The 17,266-nt window shown below is 33.5% G+C and overlaps 2 protein-coding genes across 5 annotated transcripts in view; one reads left to right on the forward strand and one right to left on the reverse strand.

The window, feature by feature from the left end:
* LOC123685478 (glutaredoxin domain-containing cysteine-rich protein CG31559-like) overlaps positions 1–17,266 on the reverse strand; it is a 149,965-nt gene that overhangs the window by 62,854 nt on the left and 69,845 nt on the right. For 2 of the 3 annotated variants that reach the window (XM_045625182.1, XM_045625180.1), the window contains one exon: positions 1,789–1,854. The exons of the other annotated variant lie outside the window; for it this stretch is intronic. In XM_045625182.1, the coding sequence (XP_045481138.1) occupies positions 1,789–1,854 (66 nt within the window). The remainder of the gene's footprint in view (positions 1–1,788; positions 1,855–17,266) is intronic. 3 annotated transcript variants of the gene reach the window in all.
* Positions 15,582–16,718, forward strand: LOC123685480. Of its 2 annotated transcripts, XM_045625186.1 has the most exons (3): positions 15,582–16,122; positions 16,467–16,522; positions 16,581–16,718. In XM_045625186.1, the coding sequence occupies exons 1-3, from the start codon at positions 15,594–15,596 to the stop codon at positions 16,587–16,589; spliced, it is 594 nt and encodes a 197-aa protein (XP_045481142.1). In that variant the 5' UTR covers positions 15,582–15,593; the 3' UTR covers positions 16,590–16,718. The 2 variants fall into 2 exon arrangements, with proteins under 2 accessions (XP_045481142.1, XP_045481141.1); XM_045625185.1 differs by having other exon boundaries at positions 15,582–16,522.

Below are 17,266 nucleotides of genomic sequence, written 5' to 3' on the forward strand. Positions count from 1 at the left end.
GGACTTGAAATGTCAAAATGATCCGAAACACCCCGTATACTCGAAAACCGCGGGGAGAATCGAAGGTTTGGGATTTTTCCCGGGATCTCCAGACGATTTTGAGGGGGGTCTTATTCTTGTCATTTTTGCTCTAGATGGTCCCGTTTGGGCTGTGATTTTACGTTTAAAGTTTGACGTATATGTGCAAGCGGTTTTATATATACTTAGATTCAGCCCACTTTGAAGGGCTTTGGGAAGCCGCTGTGAAATCAGTAAAGCATCACCTCAAACGCATTTTATCCAACAATCATTATACTTATGAGGAGTTTATGACTATGTTAACTCAAATAGAAGCTACTTTAAACTCGCGTCCTCTCGTTCCCTTATCCTCTGACCCCAATGACCTCGAGGCGATCACTCCAGGACACTTCATCATCGGGGAACCATTGAATGCCGCTCCTCAACTCAACGTCGTTGACACAAAGTTTCATCACTCCAATAGATTTCAGCACTTGCAAAAACTCGTACAAAGTTTTTGGACCAGATGGAGAAATGATTACCTACATAATCTCCATCAAAGAAACAAGTGGCAATTCAAGAAAGAAGTCCAAGAGCTGATAGGCAGACTCGTACTCCTCCGTGATGAAAATTCTTTACCTCAGCAGTGGGCCTTGGGAAAAATCACCTCTGTGCATCCCGGAACAGACAATATTGTTCGTGTTGTTAGTGTCCGTACCAAGAACGGAATTGTGAAAAGAACAATTTGCAAAATAAGCATCTTGTCAGTGAATTAACTCTCATTCATCTAGAGCCATTTGTTTTATATATTTTTATTAATTATTTATTAATAGCATTGAGAAAACTGTATGTAAACCTATCTTACCACACCTGATGCTATTATTTTCATGTGATTTTTTTGTTTTTTTTAGTGGGTACTTTCAAGGCCGCCGGTATGTTCGGTACTGTGCGATTGGCAACATCGCATCGAATATATCGTTGAAGTACCACTTGAGAAAGTTCGACCCCAAGCAACAAACACCCCATGCGAGAGAAAGTTTCTACCATAATCTTGAGTCAACCACCCACAGTCTAACGAAACAAAACCAATTAATACTCTCTACTCAATTATATCCATATATATATATATATATATATATATAAGCGTCAGGTTGGTGCAACTTGTATGTGATCTGTGCATCATTAAACACCTATTCATAAAATCAGAATTTGTGTTTCAAATAACCAAACCCCAATTCACACAGACATCCGGGATGTCAGCCATTCCTGAACGGACTATAGTATATTCGTATAATAGAGAGAGAAGTGACAGCCGAGCGGCAAGATAGCATACCGAGTTGCAAAGAGCCGAGGCTGGAATGGTTTTTTCCCGGAATTTGTATACCATCTTAGTCACAATCTATCACATCAATATCAGGTTATGATGAAAATTTAAACTTGCATTGACTTTTATTATGACATTACAACATATTTTCAAGCCACTTGTGGTTTTATTGCTAGGAAACAAAAAAATTGATCAAACCATAGATTGGATCTGACAAGATAGTTATGATCATAGATAAGTTAGGTTATAATGGTGGCAATACTATGTGCAGATGAGTGACACATTTGAGCCGGGAAAGTGGAACTTGCTTGTTGTGAAAATGACACTATTCGACTCCTTTGAAAGTTAGAAATCCATATATAACCTACTGATTGTGAGTAGAAGTTATTGCATCCCCATTCCCTCCCAATAATTCATATTGATTGATTTATGGGAAAATTGATGTTTTATTATAAATAATAGTTCACCTTGAATGGCTTCAAGATCCTTCTCAGTTCACCAGACTCATTTAGTTTCTCGAGGGTTTCAACGTCCTGAAAAGAAAAAAGAATTTCAATCACTATGAGATTTTCTTATCATATATGTAAAATGATCCTGTCATGTCTTATCATTTTATTTGTTCTACGTCAAATCACAGATTACGCAACTACCGTAATCTGTGATCTGTATCCACTACGCATGGGCGTCGGCGCTTTCCGTGGAATGAGAGAGGTTGAGCATGTAATATTGTTGAGATTATTATAATATAGAATAGGATGAAATAGGAAAGATACACAAAGATTGTAAAAAAGAATACAGACAATTGATTTTTTTCAGCATAAATCAACTCTTCAGTATATCACCTGAACAATCTTATTTTTTTAATTCTTTTTTAATTTTGTTTTTTTTACAATTCACTCTTCATCGTGGTTTCCGTTGATACCCCGGCGCACGTGCCAAGACTACCGCCGTGAGCTGATGGGGTATATAATATTTTGCGCACTATGCTGACGGTTCCCACGATGACCGCCTTCTGCATCCACGTGATGACTGCGGCAGGTCCAGTTCGTGTAGATTTTGGGTGGTCTTTCGATGTACAAGGCCATTTAAGCTTATTATTAGTGGCATTATCGTCACTGATTTGATGAAATATATATATATATATATATATATATATATATATATATATATATATATATATTGTTATAGAATCGTATATATTCAAATTGAGATTATGTTGTTGTTGATTTGATTTAAATTGATTCGATCCAATAACTAAATTTGAAACTATATTTTTATGATTTTGCGCCGACTCTATATATCTCAGGAGGGTTCATTCAAATTCAATTATATATTTTTTTAATTTAATTAATATTTTCGAAATTCACTAACTATAAAGAAATTCTTATCTAATAACTAAATTTATATTAATCTAATCTTATATTTACGTATTTAAAACTTCATCGACCTCATCAGTGTTCTATGTTATGGTATGGTATCGTCTTCTATGCTCCTAACCTCGAATGGATTATAACCTTAATTCGTATTAATACAGTTGCATTGTTTTGAATCCATTTTCCATTTGATATTGCTTCAACTTGCTTGAATCCAGGGAAATTTCTTCTTGAAATTGATTAAATAATTTTCCACTTCTTCTCACAATGATTTTCAGGTACGTATTTAACAATTTTAATATCTTGCAAATTTTCGTAAATAAATTCTTTCGTTTATCAATTATTTCAGGTAAATTTCTTGAGTCAGGTGACGTGCTCTCTACAATGGTTTTTTACTGACTGATTAGCTGTCATTCAGCTGGGCTTTATATAGATTTTCAATTTTTTCTTGAAATCAAGATTGCCTTGGATGTCAAAAAATTTTCCAAATATGATGCTTTCGCAATTTTCTCTTTTGAGGTAAGTTTTCTCTCTTCAATCTTGATCTAGTTAATTTCTTCATTTAATTCCCCATCTTTTGGTACCACATATGTTGCATTCGGTCGATTCGAAGTTACAAAATTTTCAAATATTCTATATACAATTTGGAAATTTTTCTAATATTCACTTTCTTTGGCCTAATATTCAAAGATTTCTATCTATAACTCCTAAAATCTACTACATATTTTTAAATTATACTATAATCTAATGAAATATATACATTTTTGTATGTTTGAGACATTAATTACTTTGGAATCCCTGATTTATCATTCGATATCCTATCCCTATCCACTATTTACAATTTTATTAGGAATTTTGGCTAGTATTACATTTTTGAGATTGCATCTAGATGTAATTCACTAGATCACAAGCTATTTCATGAAAATTAACATATGAAATATAAATTAAATGATTATTTTTTATCATTTTGAATGAAAATTGAATATTCAGTCTTTTGACTCTTTTAACATTATTTACATGATATATAAATGGTTCCTGATACTTGAATTGAATATCTTTTGTTGATTTTATCAAATTGAACTTGAATTTTATTAATATTTTCATTTTGTTTCAGATCCTGAGATGTTTTGAATGAATATTGATATAGTACTTGAGAAATATTGGATTTATGCTACTTTTATAATGTGCAAATGAATGGAATAAATGAATAAAGTTACTCTACTTTTCTTTAAAATTATTGGATCATATCAAATTAAAATTTATTATCTATTTGATGAATTTGCTTTAGTTTCCGAAGGATAGAGTCTGGTAATGTATTCTCATTGATTTTATAAGTTGATAATACCATCCCATAACAATTCCCCAAATTTAATATTTGATAATTTTTATTTTCAATATAAAATTTAAAATATTAAAATTTCTCCAAAATTTTGAAATTTGATTGAAATTTAAATTAACTTTCATTCGTTGTCTGGATGAATTCATATAAATCATTAATATGAAAAATTCCTCTTATTCTTTCTGTTTCTAATTCTTTTAATACATAACTGTTCAAACCATTCTCATTATCTATTATATATGGTCCCTCGAATGGAGTTTTTAATTTCGCACAAATCTTATTCCGCTTGTCTGTTACCCTGTGGGATCGTACAATAACCAAATCTCCTCTTTTTTTAAACTTCACATATTTCCTTCTATTCCTTCTCTCCATTTTCTTTCTGTATCTTTTTCTATTCTTTTTCAATCTTACTTTTACCTTCTTCATGATGTCTTCATTATTTATATGACTTGTTCTATAACAATTTCTTTCTTGTTTCATTGAATATAAATTTGTTTCTTCTCTAACTGTATTATGCATTGTATTCAACAAAAATTTCACTCTGTTTAATTTTATATCCCATTTGTTTTGTTCTCTATTGACAAGTTTTCTTGAATATTTCACTACTTCTTGAATGTATCGTTCTGATGGGTTTGCTTGAGTATCACTTATACTGTTATAATTCAGAATTATCTCTTCATTTTCATAATATTTGTCTTCTATTGAATTTTGTGAATTTCCTAGCTCATATAGATTTTGGTCAATCTTGTTTTTATTTTCTGGAAATTCTATTAAAGGTGCTGTATACTGATTTATTAATTTTTCATTGACATTCATGTTAATCTCTCCTAAAATTTTCAATTTTTCATTCGACTTCTCATTTTGAATTCTTGCAATTTTATACATCTCAATCTTATTGATTTCTAGTTGCTCATTTTCTTTTTCGATATCATTATATATAATACTCAGATTTCCTTCTGTTAGATTTTGAACTCCAGTTTCACAAATCTCCAAATTCTCTTCATATATTTTACTTTCTGTATCTAATTCAGCTGAAGATTCTTTTTGTACTTTATTTCTTTTGGTATATAACCTTTCCTTGCAAATCATTAATATATTCCCAAGATTCTTTTCCATTTCAATTATCTTATCTGCCAAATGAATTTTCTTTTCTTCTTTAATTTCTTTCAAATTTTTATCCAATATTTTTGACTGATCTTCAAATTTTTTACTCATATTTTCTTCCTTAATTTCTTTCAAATTTTTATCCAGAATTTTCGACTGATCATCCAATATTTTCGACTGATCTTCCAATTTTTTACTCATATTTTCCTCAAAATTTTTCCAACGATCTTCTAATTTTTTTAATGCAGTCATTATATCCAATAAATTGAGTTCTTTTCTATTTTCTTCATCTATTTCCATATTTCCTCTGCCATTTTCTTCTTCATCCCCTTTTTCTCCAATTTTCGTTTTACTTCTTGTTTCCATTTTTTTTTTTTTTCGAATAATCAATGATATGATTCCAACAATTATGTATTAATTTGAAATTTTTTTTAAAATAATGCTGTAATTGAATTAATATAATAATGCTGTAATTGAATTAATATAATAATGCTGTAATTGAATTAATATAAGCCACGCGTTGGGCGACAATTGTTATGGATCGTATATATATATTCAAGTTGAGATTATGTTGTTGTTGATTTGATTTAAATTGATTCGATCCAATAACTAAATTTGAAACTATATTTTTATGATTTTGCGCCGACTCTATATATCTCAGGAGGGTTCATTCAAATTCAATTATATATTTTTTTAATTTAATTAATATTTTCGAAATTCACTAACTATAAAGAAATTCTTATCTAATAACTAAATTTATATTAATCTAATCTTATATTTACGTATTTAAAACTTCATCGACCTCATCAGTGTTCTATGTTATGGTATGGTATCGTCTTCTATGCTCCTAACCTCGAATGGATTATAACCTTAATTCGTATTAATTCAGTTGCATTGTTTTGAATCCATTTTCCATTTGATATTGCTTCAACTTGCTTGAATCCAGGGAAATTTCTTCTTGAAATTGATTAAATAATTTTCCACTTCTTCTCACAAAGATTTTCAGGTACGTATTTAACAATTTTAATATCTTGCAAATTTTCGTAAATAAATTCTTTCGTTTATCAATTATTTCAGGTAAATTTCTTGAGTCAGGTGACGTGCTCTCTACAATGGTTTTTTACTGACTGATTAGCTGTCATTCAGCTGGGCTTTATATAGATTTTCAATTTTTTCTTGAAATCAAGATTGCCTTGGATGTCAAAAAATTTTCCAAATATGATGCTTTCGCAATTTTCTCTTTTGAGGTGAGTTTTCTCTCTTCAATCTTGATCTAGTTAATTTCTTCATTTAATTCCCCATCTTTTGGTACCACATATGTTGCATTCGGTCGATTCGAAGTTACAAAATTTTCAAATATTCTATATACAATTTGGAAATTTTTCTAATATTCACTTTCTTTGGCCTAATATTCAAAGATTTCTATCTATAACTCCTAAAATCTACTACATATTTTTAAATTATACTATAATCTAATGAAATATATACATTTTTGTATGTTTGAGACATTAATTACTTTGGAATCCCTGATTTATCATTCGATATCCTATCCCTATCCACTATTTACAATTTTATTAGGAATTTTGGCTAGTATTACATTTTTGAGATTGCATCTAGATGTAATTCACTAGATCACAAGCTATTTCATGAAAATTAACATATGAAATATAAATTAAATGATTATTTTTTATCATTTTGAATGAAAATTGAATATTCAGTCTTTTGACTCTTTTAACATTATTTACATGATATATAAATGGTTCCTGATACTTGAATTGAATATCTTTTGTTGATTTTATCAAATTGAACTTGAATTTTATTAATATTTTCATTTTGTTTCAGATCCTGAGATGTTTTGAATGAATATTGATATAGTACTTGAGAAATATTGGATTTATGCTACTTTTATAATGTGCAAATGAATGGAGTAAATGAATAAAGTTACTCTACTTTTCTTTAAAATTATTGGATCATATCAAATTAAAATTTATTATCTATTTGATGAATTTGCTTTAGTTTCCGAAGGATAGAGTCTGGTAATGTATTCTCATTGATTTTATAAGTTGATAATACCATTCCATAACAATATATACAAATATCAGCTCAAGTCTGCTGTGGTGGTGCCACTGATCATATCCGTAAACGGTCTCATCGAGAAACATCTTCGAGAGAACACAAAGATACTGCAACTGGAAAGGTCACTCATCCCTGACGCCCAAAGGGTGGTCATCTTGGGTACTACACGCATATATATATATATATATATATATATATATATATGCCGGGTTAGGTTCACATATATACACGCATATATATATATATATATATATATATATATATATATATATATATATATATTTTTTTTTTTTTTTTTTTTTTTTTTTTTTTTTTTTTTTTTTTTTTCCCTTCACACTTTCGTGGTTATATAGGATCAACCGGGTGGGAGCACCAAGGTAAAAATCCTGTCGTCACCTTCAATAGGAGTAAAGCACCTGGCGGATGATGTTAACCGTCCCCAGTACAACGGCCTTCTGCATCCAACAGATAGCATTGTTGGGAAGCTGGAGTTCCTGCAGATGCTGATATATATATATATATATATATATATATATATATATATATATATATATATATATATATATATATATATATATATATATATATATATATATATATATATATATTATATATATATATATATATATATATATATATATATATATATATAAATATATATATATATATATATATATATATAAATATATATATATATATATATATATATATATATATATATATATATATATATATATATATATATATATATATATATATATATATATATATATATATATATATATATATATATATATATGCGTGTATATATGTGAACCTAACCCGGCATTTCCATGAACAGCCATACCCTATCTGGTGAAAAAAATAAAAAATATATATATATATATTCATTACCAAAAAAAATATATATATATATATATATATATATATATATATATATATATATATATATATATATATTTTTTTTTTTTTTTTGGTTATGAATATATATATATTTTTTTTTCACCAGATAGGGTATGGCTGTTCATGGAAATGCCGGGTTAGGTTCACCAAGGCATTCTTTCATTCACTGGTTAAGAACCCGCGTATTATACGTGTTGTCCACAAGATAACCTCTCGTTGTGCATCGCTGATTAATCTTTCTTCAAGTCCAAGGTGTAGGAATACGAGATCCGTATACAACCAAGTTATCAACGCTACGAGATCATGAGATCCGATGGCCGGATCTCGTAACGTATTTCGTTCATTTTCGGTATCCTAAGGTAGTATATATCATTCTGGTGAAGTTTGAGATGGAGCTCATAGCGGTCACTAATTACATGCAAATTGTACAAATGAAGTTCGAGAGAATTGGCGCTGTCATCGAAAATGTATATCGTGGTAGAGGTGTCATACGAACTTTGAGAGATCCGTAAAATGCAACACTGTGTGGATCTCGGAAAGTCGAAATTTTTTATCACTTTGAAGAATTAAATACATACCTATTATGCATGTCGGGTTGATTCACGTACGTGAATGTTTCCGAGAAGGGTTTGAAGAGACACAGGTATATTTCGCTCCTTGGGATTCGAATTCTCGACGACGCTTGATAGTCTTACTAGCGCAGTTTGAGCTGTTTTTTCGATAAGTGTATTTGAAATGAGTTTCTACCAGAAGGTTTTCATTGGGAATTTCTAACTTCTGAATGTACATGTTCAAATACATCATAAAAGTGAAATTCACCGAAATTAATAAAGAGAAGTTCATATCTAGAAACCGAAAACTAACACTTTTTGAAAGATATGTATTGAAGTGCTTCATCTTTATAAGAAGAAATATCACTTTTTTTCAAAATTAATAATATAAATGAAATCCTTCAAGACGTACCATTCTTTTCCATAAAAAAGAAAAATATTGAGTGTTCATACATCTGCATAAAATTTGGTAGACTTTGCGCAAAAAAATTATTGGTAGAGCTCAAATTGAGGGGATTAAATGTTGAATTGATTTTATGAAATAAAACACACTCGATTCGCCGAAAGTTTACGACTCTTTGAAAACCTGTAGGTGTGAGTCAATAGATGTTTGTCTTGGATTTTGTTATTGTTAATTTATAATTGTAAGAATGGATATCATAATTACGGATGGCATGCCAATTTGTTTGAGACCAAAAATGAAATCGGTGATTTTTTTTTCAAGGAAAAGTTGTGTTACATTTTCTCAAAAAATATTTTCCATGAAAATTGAAATGTTACATTAGCCTACTGAAGCGGATTATGTTTTCAACAACGAACGGAAGTACCTACTGAAAATAAATGTAGGGAGAACGTAAAATATCATAACTTGGACAGGTACTAAACGATTTCGAATAACACAAGGCAGATTGTAGATATCGTTAAAAAGCTTCAATATAATTTCTCATATATAACCAATATTCGTGTATATTGGATATATTGGATATATGGATTGTTGAATTCAATTTCCATTGCTTTGTTGTAATTTTCAATAAGTAAATTGTAAGGGAAGAAGATTCCTTCTCACTTGGTGTTCCCCACGAACCTTCTCTTCTTTTTTGAAGAATTGATTTTTCTCTAGAAGACGAATGACAATTAAAATGAATTTAATGCAAATATAGGTGCTAAATCTTCTCACTTCCGATATACAGGGTGTTGAAGATGAAAATATTTCTAACAAGTTACTACAAATTTGAGCCCAATAATTGTATCGAAAACATTAGTTTTTATTAGAAAATCTTCATCGAATTGCTTGAATTTCAATTTCAAAAGAATCAAATCTTAAAATTCTGTTATCCGTTTATCACCAAGTTTATGTATCAAGATAATTTTTCAAAAACAATCAAATAATGTTGTGACCACATTTGTCTTTAACAATTTTTTAAACAACGAATAAAAAATTTGTACTAGGACTACTAATTCGTACTTATTGAACGCGGCGCTAAAATAGTTAGCGGCGGGCATGTTTAACTGAGTACCCACCTTATACAAAGGTATAGTTTTTCTATTATTTCGTTTTTTTATCTCATATGTTATTTCTAGAATATTTCCTTTAAATCACGTAGTGGTTGGAGGACATCAAAGATTACATACGAGAAATTAACAGAAAATAAAATTCATTCGTCATCAAGGAAATTTGATGGTGGTAGAGGAAAGTAGGCTTAATACATATATGACAAGAATGTCTTGGAACTCTATGCTGTGTATCAAAATGTCTTGGAACTCTATACACTTCGGAAATTCTCGTTGTATGAAGAAAATGTCTTGTAATTATATCATTCGCAACGGGATTGTCCTTACCTATAAATATAGTTATATGAAAAAATTATTAAGGAACTAATAACTTTAAGTTCTATCATATATCTACGAGGTGTCCCAAATTTGATCCTCACTGAAAGCATCTCGAAAACTATAAGACAGAGAAAAATATTCAAGAATCATAGATATCTCGATTCTCGAGTTACAGGGCGTTTCTGAAAAATAATTGTTTTGAATATTTCGGTATATCTTGGTTTCTGTTTCAGATGTTCAAAAAATTCTGAAACGTATTTTTATTATTTATTATATGATACTCATAACAAATCATAGAAATTAATTATCGTTTTGTACATAGTAGAGTACATAGAAAAAGTTGGTGTTTCCTAAAAATTTACATTCAAAAACGCAGTTCTTTAGCCACAGATTTGTCGAAAATTATTCCGTTATCGTTTTTCCAAAAATGTCAACTGTTTGGAAGAAATTGAAATTTTCATCTGAATTTTTTCATGGGACACCCTATATATGTCATTCATTTGGAGATGTAATTCATTTTCGTGAAAATATGCAGTCATTTCAAACTCCCTAAGAGAATTCTGACTATATTTCTGTTTGTTCAAGTGGTCTCCATTTCATTTTGTCCGAATATCAGTACAGAACACGAAATGCGAAGCATTTTGAAATTAATTCATTTTAGGCACAAATTGTCCAGATAAAATTCGAATACTAATCACTGGGCTATTCGACAGGCAAAAATTTCATAACCTATATTTCTGTTTGTTCACATAGTCTCCATTTCATTTTCTCTGAATGAATGTTTTAAATATTTTGATGATTTCTTTGATTTGAGTTGTCGACCGATCGAGCACTTTTGACTCACCCTGTAAAAATTTTTCATTTATTTCGAGTTTCAATTTATTTTGTATCCATCATATAATTGTTATTATGTAATATATAGGGTGTTCTCATTCAATTAGAAATTAAATATTGTTAAATAAATCAAGGTTTGTTGGTATTTTTAAAATTGGACACCCTATTGACTGGATTGCAATTCTACGATGAACACGAAATGAATTAAATCTCCAAATGAATGACAAATGTATAGGGCGTCCATAAATTTGCAGAAGACTTAAATATTTTTTGGGAATTCAATAAAAAATAAATCCTTCAATTAAGTCGAACGCTTCCCAAGATTATATTCAATTGAAACCATCAAAACCATGAAATTTTTCGAAGAAAATGACCTTTGTCAAAAAGTACCATAGATGAATGATTGCAAATGGGGTATTATATAAAAATTGGCATTCCCATTTGAAAAATAAGGAAGTATCGCGTTTCACCACTTTCAGACCGGCCTAGAGAGTCAAAAATAATTTAAGCTTATGCGATGAGTGCTGTCGATTCCGTCAAAGTTTGAATAATTTTCCTAGCCCAAAATTAACAGGAGTTATCGACCGATCGAGCACTATGGACTCATCCCATCAGAACGGAGTCCCATGTTTGAAATGGATAACTTAATTTTTTCGATTGAATATATTTCAATATGTTTCATTTATTTCGAGATCTAATTCATATTTTGTTCATTGTATGGTTTGAGTCAAGTCATATGTAGGGTATTCATTTGAAAAAGACCTACTATCCTCTATATCTCTGAAACGGTTATTAATTTCTATGATGTTTCATGCATAAAATATGAACCATAATATCACTGAAATAACACAAAATGAATTAAATCTCGAAATAAGTGAAAGTTATTCATATGAAGGGTGTTCTATCAAAACAGTGAAAACAAAAAACTCAATATCTTTGAAACGGATGACATTTTTTGAAAAATAACTGGATTCTTCAAGACAAATCTGCGGACAAAAAACTGCGTTGAAAAATATAAGGTGTCCCATTGAGAAACATCAACTTTGCTCTGTGTCTCTAAAATTAATTATATATATAATGATATGTTATCAGCATCATATGATCTGTTACCAGTATCATATAAACCATAAAAATTACTGAAAAAAATATTTTAGAATGTTTTTGAAATCTCCAACAGAAACCAAAATATTGCGAAATATTTGTAACATTAACTTCAGAACGAAGCAAGATATCTATGATCAGCTTTCTGATATCATCTGATTATTTCGAAAATAGAAATCAGGGACGGAGGTCCTTGAAGATTTTTTCTAAGTCTTATGAGTCTCGAGATATTTTCAGTGAGCATCGAATTTAGGACACCCAGTACATATCCGGAAACTATGGTGCCAAATTCAGAAAAAAAAAATTCCTTGAAAAATAAATGAGACTCCTAATTTTTTTTCCAGAAATCGATCATTGCAGAGAATATAAAAAATTGAAAGTAATTTTACACATTACTTTCACAATTCTCAAAATTTGTCAATTGAATTTGAAAGTACGTTTGTGTTCAAAAGGTGCTTCATTTTGAACAAATAATCACATTTTCAGATGCCACCAGTGGCTCACAAGAAGGACATCATGGTTCCTTTTCTTCTCTATTTTTCAAGCCACTGGTAAAATCAGAAAAATTTCGCTTTCTTTATTCAATTTTTGGTAAAAAATATATATTTGTTCGGATCCGGAAAAACTAACCGTTCAGAAGATGATTGAAAAATTATGGAAATTTCACAATTAACCAAATGAAATTACTTATAATTCTCTGCAACGAATGGTTTTTGAGGAAAAAACATTAAAAAAGTCTTATTTATTTTTCAATGGGAATATTCTATTTCAATTTGGAACCATTGTTTAGGGACACCCTGTGTATTCAAACAATCCAAGTTTCATGTGAATTTGTTCTACTCGAAATGAAACATGTTCATATTCTTCACGATTAATTGATAAAAACATTTTTTTATTATTATCTTAGAAATATGTTCCGTATATACCAAAAAGGTTTATTAACACTACGTTTGAATTATGTCATGAATATTTATTAGGACTTGAAGGTTACGTAACAGAATATCAAACCATAATAATTATTCTGTGGCTCGAAAGTTATGGCGCTTGAATATTTTCGTATTTTCCGGAAAATATCATGCAGAGAATTAACAAAACTTTTGACGGCCTATTCTGAAAAATTGATGGACACTCTGTATATGAACGTTTTAGGAAAAGAAGCAATTGTTAGAGTTATGAATAATATTGACGTGTCTCCATTCTAACACATCGGCCTTAAGTGGTGACGTAACATCTCGAAGAAAGGCCGATATGCAGGGGGACACTTCAAGCGTTGGCAGGTATAACCCAATTTGCCCAGACCAAGATAACTTTTAACGCATTCATATCGGTTTTTTAACTTAACACTATCAACACTTGGTCGGCCAGCCGATAGGAAACTTCAGTCATGTCAGCGACTGTGTAGAAAGAAGGAATACCTGACATTCGGTCTTTTCTTGATACATACACAGTCAACCGAAGCAATTTGAGACCCCCTAAGCATTTTGTTTGCGCGGGAATGATTATGTTTTCACAGTTTTGTATTGTTGTGACATTATTTAATTATTGAATAATAGGAATAATATTATCGAATCTCTGATGTTTCAGTGAAATCTTCTGGGACCTATGTACAATAATGTATGAAATTAATGGTTAATTATAAAATATCAGGTTCACTGAATAATGCATTCGTACCGTTCAAAGATATTGAGTGATTATCGAACCATCATTTTTAATGGCAGGTAACACTTATTTTCATACAACATTTTCATTCATCACATGAATAAGAAAGCAATAAGAAATCACTGCCATGAAATCTATCTCGTAAGAAATATTTCTGTGTAATCGAGAAAATATGTTAATATGAAAACTCAGCTCTGAAAATATCATTCTTGAGAGAATATGCAAAAATTGTACACTGGGTTGAGTGAAGTCGATGCGGGTTAGTTGGAATTCTTGGATTCATCGGTCAGCCGATCAAGAGGGTGGGACAATCTAGAATCGAATCGCTCATTAGAATTAAGCGATAAAATGCGAGAAAGTCAGGGGTGCACATACTTTTTTATTTCTTTGCTTCATTTCGTTAATCTAAGTGAATTCTGAATTTCTTCGGTTATCGAATTATGAACATATGGTGGAAAGTGACTCTCGGGGGATTAGTCGACCCCAGCCATGCCAAGGTCTGTGCTGGCATGGTTCACCGCAGCCTCCTCGGGGCGAGAGTTGGACAGTGATCGACCGACACTGACCAATGCGGTGCGACTCCCCATACCCTGCTGTAGTGTCGTGGCTTGGGGTATTGCACGGGGTTTACGATGCCAGGTATGCAAGGGATCAACACTTCATGCCTGATATACCGACATGTGGAATCTGATGTCTGTGGTCATGTCTCGCGAGCAGAGGACACATGCCGGGGGATTTGGCTTAACCGCCTGAACCGAGTGTATGAAAGACACAATAAAAACTTTCCCCAAGACAAGGTGGAACAGCGTATGCCGAAGTCTGCGTGGCTAGTGGGAGGATCTAGTCCTGAATATGCGAACTCCAGATACCAGGCGACCTCTGGTTTAATTGGCCTTCCAGGGGCATGCGGGGCTCTGCCTCTGGTGACTGAAATTCCCTAGCTGCACGTGGGACTTCATATGGACCAGATAGAAAAAACTAAAGAAGGGTCTAGCACTAGCCCTAATGTGCTAATCGAGGAAGTGCAAAGCCTCGCTCAGCCTGAGGAACAGGGCGCAAGTCCTGACCCCATGGCGGAGGAAATGCTGCTGAAGAGCAGCGATGAAGAGGTCGTAGCTGGCCTCGAAAAGCTGACGGTCAGGAGACATAGACTCTCCGGGGCCGCCAGAAGGAGGATGAAGTTCCTTCTAAAGAAAGGGATGGCTCCTGACGATGCCAGGAAAGAAGCCTCCAAACCAATTGGTCCAAAGCAGAAAACAGGCCGAGGGACCAAGAGAAATAGGTCGGAGGACAGCACGACTAAAGGCAAGCAGCCAAAGAGTGCCAAATGCGAGGCTTCAAAAGTCGCACGGTCCTCAGGAGGTGCCGGGGCTCAGGCCTCGGGTGCCTCCAAAGTTCAATCCTCGGGAGCTTCCGGGGCTCAGCCCTTAGGAACTCCCAAGGGTCCCGCATCAGGTGGGCCCACCTACAGCCAGGCTACTGCTGGTCTGAAGGTGGGGATAATGCACAAAAAATTTCCAGAGGTGATTTTGGAAATGGACAAACTAATGGCCATCAAAAAATCGCTAATGGAAGAGATTATTGCATTGGGGAACGAGGACGCCATAACGCCTACGTTCCACCAACTGCATATGAGGCCAGGCTGGCTTGGGCTGACATGCTCTGACAAAGCCACTGTGGAGTGGCTGAAGAGCATTCAGCCAAAACTCAAACCTTGGGAGGGAGCTGATCTAAGGATAGCCGAAGAGGCAGAACTGCCTCACCCGGAGATCCTGGTCGGATATCTCCCCGACAGCCATGATCTCTCCAATGAGAAAATTCTCAAGGCGGTAGAGAATCAGAACGCAGGGCTCAAAACCTCCAGCTGGAGAGTCCTTCGAAGGGGACCATCAGGACCCATGCTCGAGATTGTCATCTCGGCTGATAGAACATCGGTCGAGAGACTTAGAGCAAAGAATTGGCAGATAAATTACTTTTTCGGCCAAACAAATCTCCGCCTTAAGGGACCAAAGACAATGGCCGAGAGGAGAGGAGCTTCTCAGGCCCCAACCTCTGGTCCGGCGTCGAAAAGGCCCAAAGGGGAGGTAAAGAAGAAGGTGGTGAAGCCTCCAGGAAATGAAGAGGCCATAAAACTGACCACCAGCTCTGGGGGGAGGGCTGATCCGCAAGGGCGTGATAAGGGGGGGTCCGACGGAGAAAAACCGGCGGTCCCTTCCGAAAAGCCTAGCGGACAACCTACCTCATAAGGAGTAGATGTCTGACATGCCTTCAGATAAACCTCCAGCACTCGAAGGCAGCCTCTAGTGCCTTATGCTGGAGAACATCTAGAAGGCATGTTGACATAGGGCTGATACAAGAGCCCTGGATCAATGGAGGCCAAGTAAGAGGCCTACCAAACAAAGTATATCAGACGATATACTGCGATAAGGCAGTAAGTCCAAGAGCCCTAATAATACTCAGAAGGGGACTAACCTGTCTTCCACTTACAGAGTTCCTGACAAGGGATCTTGCTGCGGCATTGGTTGATGTGCGAACTGAGAACATCAAGAGGCAGCTTGTTATCGCCTCAGGATATTTTCCAGGAGACGCCATCAGCCCACCACCGGAGGAAGTACAACGCCTCATCGAATGGTGCCGCATAGAGAAGAAACAACTTATTCTGGGCTGCGATGCGAACGCACACCACAAAGTATGGGGCAGCACAGATATAAATCATAGAGGTGAGGATTTACTTGACTTTCTATTTTCTACTAACATAGAGATAGTAAATGTGGGTAATAGTCCAACCTTCATGAATGCGATCAGAAGGGAAGTAATTGACCTTACACTGGCGACACCTTTTATTGCGGGGATGGTCAAGAACTGGAGGGTCTCAGAAGAGCCATCCATGTCAGACCATATGGCAATAGAATTCAACGTTGAAGCAACTGCTTCAGCTGATGTTGAGTGCAGGATACCCAGGAAGACAGACTGGGAACTTTACATAGCCCACATGAGTTCTGATCTGAAGGGCCTGAAATACAACATCAGCTCCAATGAGGATCTGGAGAACGCCTCTGCTCACTTCACATCATGTCTGAAGAGGGCATTTGAAAACAGTTGTCCACTCAGGAAGAAAACGATCTCCAGAGACGTCCCCTGGTGGAACAATAATCTTGAAAACCTCAAGAAAATT

This window comes from Harmonia axyridis, chromosome 7, assembly GCF_914767665.1.
Source record: "Harmonia axyridis chromosome 7, icHarAxyr1.1, whole genome shotgun sequence".
Classification (NCBI taxonomy): domain Eukaryota; kingdom Metazoa; phylum Arthropoda; class Insecta; order Coleoptera; family Coccinellidae; genus Harmonia; species Harmonia axyridis.